This window comes from Aegilops tauschii, chromosome 2 (assembly GCF_002575655.3).
Source record: "Aegilops tauschii subsp. strangulata cultivar AL8/78 chromosome 2, Aet v6.0, whole genome shotgun sequence".
Lineage (NCBI taxonomy): Eukaryota > Viridiplantae > Streptophyta > Magnoliopsida > Poales > Poaceae > Aegilops > Aegilops tauschii.
In genome coordinates, this window is record NC_053036.3 from 21,637,744 (window position 1) to 21,649,484 (window position 11,741).

An 11,741-nucleotide genomic window follows, 5' to 3' on the forward strand; every position below is an offset into this window, starting at 1 on the left:
GCATACTTCATAAGAATTCCTTTAGGCTCCTTGATTACTACATTGATGCAAAAGGAAGGTGGGCTCGAATGTGGACCCGGTGGCAATCAAAGTGCATCGTGTGTTCCCAAACTATTGGTTCCTCCAATGTCTCAGATAATTAAATCTCCTATGCACAAATACTGTATGTACATGAACTAGGTCTAATGATGGACTGAATCCTTAAATGTCACTCATATATATATGCATATCCATCTACTAGTGTCCACTTCTCCTCACACAAATTGCCAACGCCAACCACCAAGCATGCATCTTGTATGCATGTCTAGAGTATGGGGCACCATGTTTTTCAATTGCTCGTGACATATCTACTCATTATATCTAGACTAGAGAAAGAGGTTTTCTTTTGGCATCTCTTTTCAATGAACTTCTCTTTAATTCTTCATATATGGGTCTGTCTAACTAACAGGCGACTGATTTTCATTAAATCATAAGCCAAATTTTGTATCCAATCATTTTGCACGACGTGTGCAGGCTTTAGTCCTCTGTCCTCAACCCGTTCTGATTGCTTCTGATTTAGTTTGCAGTCAAATTCTCGTGTGCGAGGTTCATCGGTGCTCAAGTCAAAAAAAATAAAATAATCCCCGGTGCTCCAACATTGGGGGTTAAAAGGAACTACTCTGATGCTCTGGCATCGACGACGGCAACTCCTTGATGCCAGGCCCCTGTTCTCCCCCAGTTTTCATTTCCCCTACAATGGCTTTAGCCATAGCCAGATGTAAACTGCTGTGACGATTTCTTTCATTTCAGTGTGAATTTAAAGTTGCCCAAATTTTAGTGAAATGAAACAAGGCAGATTATAGAAAATGGACAGGGCAGTTTCAGAGAGCCAGTTAATCTAAACACAAAGAACTAAATACTACTCCGTACTAGCACTTTCAACGAGCAGCAGATCATAGCAACAAATTTCAGTACCGTTGCTTATCCCTTGCGTGCACGGTGTGGTCGGACCTCCTCCGGGCGCGTAGTCTTCCTAGGCGGCTCATCGGAGAGACGCCGAGGTACTCGGATCCGAACTAGTCGCCCCCCTCCCTTCCCACCCACAACCACGAGAAGCCAAGGGGAAGCCACACGACAGGTGAAGGGGGCTCGGCGGGCGCGGCAGCCGGTCCGAGCAACGGCCGGGAGGCTGGCGCCGAGGTCTCCGCCATGGGAGGTACGAGAGGCGCTCACGACTGGGTCCCACTAGTCAGCCCAAATTTCAGATACTACATCATGAAATACTCCAATTTTCAAATGGAATATATTTTTCAAAGTATATTTATTTGATTACAAGTTTTACAGTAGTTGGCATTTTTTGGAGCCGTTCGTTTGTCTCGATCTAACGGCGCATACATACGTAGTACTCGAAAGTACGCGGATGAAAGTACTCGAAAGTACTATTAGTCTAGGGGCATTTTAGTCCTAGGAAATATATGACAAGGTGGGGCCCTCTCGTCCAATACAAAACCGCCGCCCCTCTCCTCCAATGCAAAACCGCCGCCCCTCTCGTCCAATGCAAAGCTGCCGCCGTGCTCCTTCCCCTCTTCCATCACCATTGCAACCGCGGCCATCTCCTAGCCTTCTCCTCCTCGCGGCCGCAACTTTGCTCTTCTCATCTTCCACATCCACCCCCCTCTTTCATCCACGCAAGATCCTCGATGGAGCAGCAGATCGAGCACATCGGCGGCGGCGAGAACGCCGACTTCGTGGAGATCGCCGGCGGCGAGAACACCGACTTCATGGAGATCGCCGGCGGCGACCAGGTCAAGATGGCCAGGTTGACGGAGATCCGTTCTTGGTTTCACAACATATTGCAGATGAACTGGACGGCAATGGCCACTTTGAAGCAAATGACGAGGAGGGAGAGGGCAAAGCTTTCCCCCCCACCCGCACAACCGATGCACAAGGTCGAGATCCTCCTCTGGGCGATGGAGCAGGCCGATTCGTCCAGCCCGTGGACCAGGCGTAGGTGGTGGGCGTTCAGATCCAGGGTAGAGCATCCACTGAATCAGGAACCCACGGTGCACGAGGTGCCGTTGCAGATTGTGGAGCCTCCAACCGAGTCAGAGATGACTCCGAAGCGCAAGAGGAGGAGGACAGTGGTCGTGACATCGCTTCCCCGCCGTTCTCCACGCTTCCCTCGCCGTTCTCCTCGTCAGAACGGCGGCCGTAGCTATGTTTAGGGTAAGATTGCTGAATTTCATTCATCATTACTTGCCACTTGCTTAATTTGATTCTCTGCAATATGTTCTTGCTACCTGTGTACTTGAATCCGTAGCCTCTGGATGGCAGCTTAGTTTGATCGACGAGGCTGTAATGAGTCTAGGCATATAGCATTGCTATGTTTACTTGCTACGTTTTGATGTGCTGGAGTTGTATCCATGATAGGAAATTTTGTCTGTCACCTCAAGAGTTGTGTTCAAATTACGTGATGCAATCTGTGTAAATTGAACTTGCAATATTTTGGCTGCAAGCAGTGCCTCCAGAAAAGTTCAGTACACAGTTTAGAGTGATAGACTTTGGGTTGACACTGAAATATTTCAATACTGCAAGTTTAGTAGATAGTTGTAGGCATTGAAATATTTCAGTACTGACAGGTTCACACTGAAATATTTGAGTAGTGCAATTGCAGTACACACGGGTACACACTGAAAAATTTCAGTAGTGCAATGAAATTTCAGTACACACGGGTAGACACTGAATATTTCAGTACTGCAGTTTCAGTACACGCACGCAACCCTAGAAATATTTCGGTGTAGCAGTTTCAGTACACGCGTGTAGCCACTGAAATATTTTGGTGGTGCTGTTTCAGTACAAGCACGTAGCCTTTGAAATATTTCGGTGGTGCACTTTCAGTACATGCACGTACCCACTGAAATATTTCAGTGGTTCACTTTCAGTACACGCACGTACGAAATGAAATATTTCAGTGGTGCTGTTTCAGTACACGCATGTAGCAACTGAAATATTTCAGTGGTGCTGTTTCAGTACACACACATGTAGCCACTGAAATATTTCAGTGATGCACTTTCAGTACAGAGATGTAGACACTGAAATATTTCAGTAGTGCCATGTCGGTGATCTTGCATCCAAATATTTAGGGCTTCCTAATGATTCAGCAAAAAAATAGACATAAGCAGTGAAATAATTTTTGTAGGGATGTTGGCTTACTCATGTTTTAGAGTGGTTGGGCTTTTTTAGAACCGTTCGTTGATGTCGATCTAACGGCAGACAAATACGAAGTACTGGGTAGTACTCCGATGCCATATCAATGTTGCTGATATGAATATGCATGTTTTCACCAAGTGTTGTGTCTGAATTAGAACTGAGCATTTTTTCTTGATGGTATCCATGGATCTAGAACTCCTATGAATTTGCTCATGTTGGATGTTTTGTTCTCCATCATTTGTACTAGCATTCCGTGCGATTAGCTGCCATGACAAGACCCCTGGCAAATTTATTTTCTTGCCTCCAACATCCCAGGTGTGTTTTGCAGGAAAAAACCTGGAGTTCACCAGGCTGGCTGAAGTTGTGAGGCTGGGAGGCTGATGGTGCTGCTACTGGCTGATCCTTCATCTTTCAGCTTTTGTTCGTCCTTTCTCAAGCCGTTGGACCAGGGCTACTTCCCTATGTGCTGTTCATGTATTAAGTAGTTCCTTCGAATTTGTAGTATTAGTTAGTTTGAATGTGGAAGTACCTTAATATTTAGGAATGAAATGTTGCTTTGTATGACCAAGGGTTTGATACCTTAATCTTTGGATAATTAATTATGTGAACTGTTGGATGTGGCGCACAACGAAACGCCTCTACCATTGATACTAGTTCAACATGTCGGTCCAATTAGAGACCAACCACTACCATATAGAACAGTTAGCATTTCATACTACAACCTGGCACGTACAAAACATCACACAGTGGAATAATCCCAGCGAGTAGACCACTAAATACCGAAAACATCACAACATGTCAGAAGTGTTTTAAGCATTTTATCGTTGCAAAAACCTTAGAAAATCCATACAAATGCCGACAACCTTAGCAAACTAGTCATGATTGCTTTTCATGTTGATACAAAGATGTAGAAAAATATTGGGTCCGTTTACAACCTTAGCAAACTTGCTTCTCATGTTTACATCACGGCCGCCGGGTGAAGGAGGAGAAAAGCCCACCTACCTAACATGAGTTTTCTCACACACCACGGCCTGCATACGACTACAAACCCAGTGATATGGGCCACGATGCAGGCCCGTGGGTGGTTACAGAATGGAACACGAACAACATGAGCCCCACGACCCCCACGATCACGATAACGACGAGCGCCTCCCTCACGCGACGAACCGCCTCCCCCAGAACTCAAAAAGGCACCTTCTCCTCCATTCCTCCCTCATTATGCGAACCACGTCCATCTACTCCACAAACTGCAACCACCGTCTCTGTCTCAAAACCGCCGTCGCTGGAGAAGGGCAATGGCGGAGGAGCCGTCTGCTAAGCGTCGGTGTGGCGAGACGTCCGACCAGAGCATCAAGGAAGAGCAGAGCATCAAGGAAGACGACGTTCAGGTCCCCGGTGAGAAGCGCGACTACACCACCAAACTTGACAAGGTGGAACTCCATGGCAAAGAGACGCTGGAGGTCGTCTGCACCAGCAATCCAGACACTGCCGACGAAACGCTCAGGAGACTCTTCATGAAAGCCGCCGGCATGTATCCTAGATTCGTCGGCGTTGATGTGGAGTATACCAGGGATGACGAACCTCCGCAGTACGCAGCAGTTCTGCAGTTATGCGTGGAGGAACTCTGCCTGGTGTACCACATCGCTGCGGCCACAAAATGGTGAGCCATCCTACTCATATACCCTAGTTTCTCAACTACATGTACTAGTGTAGATTGTGAAGTGGACGCACTAGTGTGGTTTCTCAAGTACATGCACTGGCATAGATTTTTACCCTGATGCACTGGATTAGTATCTTAAAATCTTGCACCAGATTAATCACCAAACTTGATATACTAGTGTAGTTTCTGCACTTGATGCATTAGTGTTGTGTCTACCGGTGTGGATGCATTAGTGTTATTTTCTGAAGTTGATGCACTGGACTAGATGTATTAGTGTTGTGTCTACTAGTGTAGTTTCTGATATACTAGTGTAGTTTCTGATATTGATGCATTAGTGTTGTGTCTACCGGTGTGGATGCACTGGACTAGATGTATTAAAAGTTGTTTCTGAAGTTGATGTAGTGAAGTAGTTTGCTGTAGTGTTATTTTCAACTGTATGATCCAAAAAGAGAAATAACATCATGTACTTCATGCATTCATCACTCGTATTGTTTGGTTCTGGCACTAGCAGTGTCACACTTTGCCACAATTTTTTGCCAAGTTTGCCTAAGGTTAGTTCATCAAAATGAGGGCCACAAGTTGGCAAGCCTAAGGGAATCTTGCCACACTTTTTGTGTGTATGCCATGTGGGACCCAAGTGTGGCTTGCCTAAGGTGTGGCTTGAACCAAACACACACCTAAGTTGGTCAAACTTGCCTAACCTTAGGTGTGGCAATCTTTGGCAAACTTAGTCACAAACCAAAGAACTCCTAAATCTTCAAAATTACTACTAATCTTCAATATGTCTCTCCCCTTGAAGGCCCAAGCGCCTCAAGAGCTTCCTCCAGGAGAAGAAGTTGTTCACCTTTGCCGGTTTCAGCATTCAGAATGACAAAGAGATGCTGAAGATGTCTGGTTTGGAGATCAACCCCGAAAAGTACATTGACATTCAGAAAAACTATAGAGTTCCATATGGCTGCAGAAAGAAGCCGTACGACTCCTTGGCTGATGTTGCAGCCAGCGTCATCCACCCATTTTACCAAAACATGAAGAAGAAGGTCAACAGGACCGAAGACCATAAACTGTGGGGGATCAGCCCGCTGCCAGACTACCTCATCGAGTACGCAGCGAAGGATGCGTACGCCACCTACAAGGCTTGGAAGATAATAGACAACATCAAATCAGGTGTGGAAATTTCAGAAGCACAGGAGGCTGACCCCTACTATCACTCCCACTACGCGGCATGAAGAGAGATCAAAGTCTGCCTTCAAGTTGCTAGCGCAGTCTCCTTTTATGATATCTATGTTTCTTTGTTGTTCGGTGTGTCTGAACTTATGTCCTATGGTGTGTCTGAACTTATGCTGTGCGGTGGTTGATCTGCCGTTTATCTTAACAGTTTGCTGCTACTCTGGTTTAGTGTTCCAAGTTGTTATTACTATTTTGGTGATGCATGATAAGCCTTGTACAATGCTTGATGCGTACGGTGGTGCTTAGAAAAATAAACAGGGTTTTTCTGATGCAATAGCTAGTAGAGCATTAGTTACCAGTTAATAATAGTTGCAATCCATCACAAGCAATAGTACCTAGATATGAGTAGATATAGGTACGGTAATACACGACAAGTACTCGCAAACAAGAGCTAACATAACAAGTTCATTTCACATTGATACATGGCCCACCCCAGTTCTAAATGAGGTGGATGGTGATCATCATCCTCAAGTCATGGCGACGGGTGTTCGCAACAGTGAGTAGGATGGCCTGTCCTACCCGAAGATTCTTGGCACGAAGGAACTTTTTCCACCCTGCCCTGCTCAAGACAGTGCGACCGTCCGTGTCCACTGCATAGGCACAGCTGGTGATGGAGCCCGTTCTGGTAAGGCGTAGTCCAGCAGCCATGCCTTCTTCGTCCGGGTCGATGCCACAGCTATCAAGTAACCTCTTAGGTAATTTCTGAAAACAGTTGACATGATATATGATCTTGTCACGTGCAATTATCAACAAAGCATACACTTCAAGACACATATATCATTGGATTCAACACTGAGCATATATATCATCACATCACTACACTATACGCCAAGCATCAAATTACTACAGTAATTAGGCATATCATTAGATTACTGCGTACACTAAGCATATCATCGCATATTACTACACTACATGCATGTCATAAAATTCTTCAGTAAATGAATTCTAAACTAGGCCTCTCATCACAGTACTACAACATGCATATCATATGAACTACTACACTAACTAAGCATGCATATCATGTAATTACCACACTAAGTAACATACCATGATATGCCGTTTAACATTCGTCCTTGTGAGGCGGGTCACGAATGGCTTCCCTAGGTAGTCTTCACGTAGCGGAAGCATGTCCCAAAGGTTGCCGATTTCCTCGTCGCTCAGTCTGAGTCCTTGGGCATACAGGTATTCAGCAAGTGGGTTCTCATCATCATCTGAATCGTCATCATCTGAATCAGCATCATCTTCCTCCTCATGAACTTCATCCTCACTATCCGGAATCAAATTTAGATAGATAACAGAAATCCAGGGCCTATCTCTTCTGAAGGAGAAGCAGATCAATTCAACCCCACTAAGACGCATGCGGGCGATGAAACGATCCCAATCATCTCCTCCTATCTGGGTTATCTTTCGCCCCTTCTCGACCTGCATAGTGTATGGGCCCCCAAGAGTGTCGAAGGTCACGGTGTCTCCGATGAGCTCATTGAATGCCAATCTCACATTGCATGGTACGATCTGTGTAAGATAAAAACAAATAACAGACACAATACATTAGTGGAAATAGCAAAAAAAGAATGTACTGTCAGAAGGTTCATATAAATTGTTACCGCTGCAACAACAAAAGAAGGCTGGAAGTAGATGCTGAACAACGTGGCAGTAGAAAGGCTGGTCCGGCACCGTGAGTTGCAGCGTCCACATGGTGCTTCCTCCATTCTACACAGAACATGTTGAACTCTAAGTTGAATTGTACATAGTACAATACAAAGATCATACATATAATAAATCATAGTGATAACCTATACTGTCAATGGCAATGCCCGTCTCATCTAAACCTAGGAATAGTTCGGCATCCAAACTAAAACCAGTCCAATCCACGGCACACATCAAAACTAATCTAGACCAAACCAAACTATACATGCTCGTCATCCAACCCAGTCCAAACCGTTTTCAACCTTTGGATTGAATCCAAAGGTTCAAACCGTGGACAAAGCCATATGCGAGGGCACGTCATGAATCTAGATCAGACATGACATCGAGAGATCCGACGAGCTCCGGCCGGCAACAGCCAATCGGCTCAGATCCGCCTCCGTAGGGAGACGCGGTTGGGGAAGGGAAGAAGAGGGGAGATCTCACGTACTTGCCGGAGTTGGTGGCGGCCGCGCACCGGCAGCGTAGAGAGGGGTCGTCGGGAGATGGCGGCGGCGGCGCTGGTCGAGAAGGGGAGAAAGAAAGATGTGGAGTGGTCGAGACAGGGAGAAAGAAAAATGTGGTACATGTGGTGGCGTGGTTGTGTGGATGACAAGGGGACCCACTTGTGAGACCGATAGCAATTGATGGCAAACCGCAGGAGGTGCACGACCGCGTGCACGACCGCCACGTCCCCACGTGGAATGGGGATGGCCGGGTGGGTGTGTCAAGTCAAATCGGCACCCGCGGCTTCTCGGTAACTCCAACAGGCAGGAGCAGTGCATTTCTTCCCCAAATCGGGTAGAAAACCCTCGTCCTCTCCCGAACCTAACCACCCTCTCTTCCTTCCTGACCACCTCACCACCCTCTCCTCCTTCCTCACCACCCTCCTCCCTTCCTACGCCTCCCTCCTCCTGTCTTCGACCGACGTTGAAACGCGGGCGTGAAGATGCGGCGGACGAGCCGGAGGAAACCATCGGAGCAGAGCAGTCTGCTGCCGTGGCTGCAGCCGTGGGTGGAGCGGCTGAGTCCGCCGTAGCGGTGAAAGCTGGCGGTGCAGCGACCGTTGTGCCTGCTCCTGCTGCCATCGCAGCCGTGGAGGCACCCGTCGGCGAGCAGAAGGTCGGGGATGATCTGGAGGAGGAGGAGATGAGAAGGCTTAAGCGCAAGGTGCATGACGAAATCGAAGAGCTCTACGAGGAGAATGCCATAAAGGAGTTCGACGTAGATTGCAGGAAGGGCAGCGACTTCGACGAGGATGCCATCGACGAGCTATCTGAGGTAGTACTCTGTTTTTTGCTTTTTTTTCATGACATTGGGGTTTTTCTTGTTAACTAGATGAGCATCAATTTCACTTGGGCGTGCTAGTTGTACATATGTAGGATTGTAGGGATTTAGCATAGATCTTCATTTGGATCTGGATTTTTAAATCTGATTCCAGCAGATACTCTGGTTTTTTCCATGGCATTGAGGTTTTTCTTGTTAACTAGATGAGGGATACATTAATGAAAAAAGTGGGTTAAACAATGGATATATGGCAGGATTCTCCATTGGCTTCCCCAGGACAGTGACAAAATGCTGCAGTTCCTGATTCATTTTTGTTTATGTAGATGAATTAATTTGCACACATGTTCATGGATGATCAGTTTGCACACATGTTCATAGATGATCCATTTGCAAATTCTGTACAGATTTCCATTTTGCAAAGGAAGTGATTGCTCCCTTAATAATTATGGGCTGACACAAAATCAAAACATTTCATGTAGCCAATTTGCCCCAGTATATTATCTAGATGATCACAGCCACATCTCTCATCAATATGACCAGTGAGACACCCCATAGCTCCTTTACCAATTTCCTTCTGAAACTTATCAGGGTCTAACAATGTTGGAGAAGCATTATTGCCGCTGTTAGAAAGAATAATGGTTTCTTCATTCCAGTAGATAGAACAAACCCCCCTTGTGTGAAACATGGAGGAGTATAATGAAGCCATTTTTCTGATTCCAATCAGAATTACACCTGTAACAAGTATCAAATATCATTAAACCAAGCCAGTTCATGAAGTCTTTCATGTGTTAATTATGTACTACTTGTGCACCAATCTATAAATGCAACTATTCCACCATCCATATTTATGCATGTCAATTTCTTTGGCTCAATTATTTATGTGCACATACGCCTTATTCCTAGCAAATAGATAGTTGCCATGTTACACATGTGTACTAATCCACTAATTCACAGGAGGATGACGACGACGTGGACTACAACATGGACAGCAGGCATAGCAAGAGCCGCTACACCCTGAGGCATCTGATTTCTGGCAAGATTAAGTACCATTTCTTTGGCAAGATTGGGTGCCCTTTCTGTTGCAAGGTGATCGGTGGCGGCATAGATGGCATGATCCAGCATGCCTTCAGCACTGGCAATGGACATGGTAAGAACCATAAGGCTAGTACTCTGGCTAAACATGCGGCCTACGCACGCTTCCTCGAGATTGTCAAAGTCAATGAGCCCTACAACCTCCATTGAAGAAGGGAGAGAAGTGATGTGCTGCTAGAGTGCTGCTGCTGCCCCAGGACCGCCGTGTCCTCTTATGTTATCTATGTTTCTTTGTTGTTCGACTCTAAAACTGATGTCCTATGGTGTGTCTGAACCTATGCCGTTTATCTTAAGAGTTTGCTGCTACTCTGGTTTAGTGTTCCAAGTTGTTAATACTATTTTGGTGATGCATGATAAGCCTTGTACAATGCTTGATGCGTACGGTGGTGCTTAGAAAAATAAACAGGGTTTTTCTGAAGCACTGGTGCCTATTTCTACAGGAGAGACGCCTAGTTATGCGTCTACCCTGTACAAATAAGCACCTGTGCTTAAGAAAAGCCTGGTTTATGACTATGGTAGTTATAGCTTGGCATGATTATGTTTAGTGTATAACTCAGCATGATTATAGCTTCACAAAATTAAACCATGCAAATGATTGCCGATTCCACCTATTGCCAAATCAAGCTTTGTACTGATGATGCATTAGATATTGCTATAAGTAGAGGATGCTCATGATTGCCATAAGTACCTATTTCCACTTTCTGATAAGAACTAAACGTGTATGAAATGATGCTAAAAGTAGAGCATGAGCATGAACATTTATCAATTGATGATCAATTGATGCTACCTATTTGTGTTTGAATGGGCTCAATAAAGCTGGTGCTGGTTTATGCTCTCTGCGTGACCGTGATGGTAACGAAGGCACTTGCTTGGCTATGGTCTTGCTGTCAAATTTAAGTTTCAGTTCTTTAAGACTCTTTGTTTTTGCTGCTTCCTCGGGATTGACTAGCTTTCTCGGGCGTCCACGTGCTCTCTTCCTTTTTGGGGAGTTGGGTGCACCACTATTGGGGGAGTTGGGTGCACCGGTATCCTTCTGGGAGTTGGATGTGTCGGGTTCGTTGGAACCATCAGGATTGTTTACTAATTGCACGCCGTCTTCTGAACCATCAGGTAGAACTGCTTGCTGGGCATCGTACACCTCCTTCTGTATAAGAGAGAGTGCTGCGTTAGTTCTAATCATGAGACTTATGAAATAAATGATATATTCTTGATGTAGCACTAACCGTTATGGGGAACTTATATGATTCGAGACGAAGCGCGTTGCAATTTGAATGCAGTAAGGCTGTACATATTTTCCACCTGAAAATATCTATCCTTGCCTATATTTGATAACCGACACTTATGTTAGCATAGCTTTCAAGCTAAACAAAGTACAAATGTTAATTAGGCATTCAATTACCTGGTTGAAAATATCGGTCATTTCATCCCCGTTCCATGACAACATGTACTGCAGTGTCCAAACCGCACAGGAAGTCCTGCGATGTTTAGTTAAAGATCAGTAATGTTATTCGTGTAGGCAAATAATACTTTATGAGGCCATGCCTACCCATCGGTCTGTTGTGGTATGTTCTCATAGCGTTTTTTGGTCCATTCGGCAAAATTG

General features: G+C 45.4%; 1 protein-coding gene across 1 annotated transcript; it reads left to right on the forward strand.

Moving 5' to 3' along the window:
• The first annotated feature begins 4,484 nt into the window (after positions 1–4,484).
• LOC141040642 (uncharacterized) lies at positions 4,485–6,075 on the forward strand. The gene is made up of 2 exons (XM_073506759.1): positions 4,485–4,849; positions 5,649–6,075. Exons 1-2 carry the CDS (start codon positions 4,485–4,487, stop codon positions 6,073–6,075), a joined length of 792 nt encoding a protein of 263 aa, XP_073362860.1.
• Positions 6,076–11,741: the final 5,666 nt, after the last annotated feature.

Excerpts from the sequence above, each read along its gene's own strand:
- LOC141040642 (XM_073506759.1), top strand. The coding sequence starts at position 4,485 with ATGGCGGAGGAGCCGTCTGCTAAGCGTCGGTGTGGCGAGACGTCCGAC. Across the intron at positions 4,850-5,648 it reads ATCGCTGCGGCCACAAAATG|GCCCAAGCGCCTCAAGAGCT; the intron begins GTGAGCCATCCT and ends CTCCCCTTGAAG.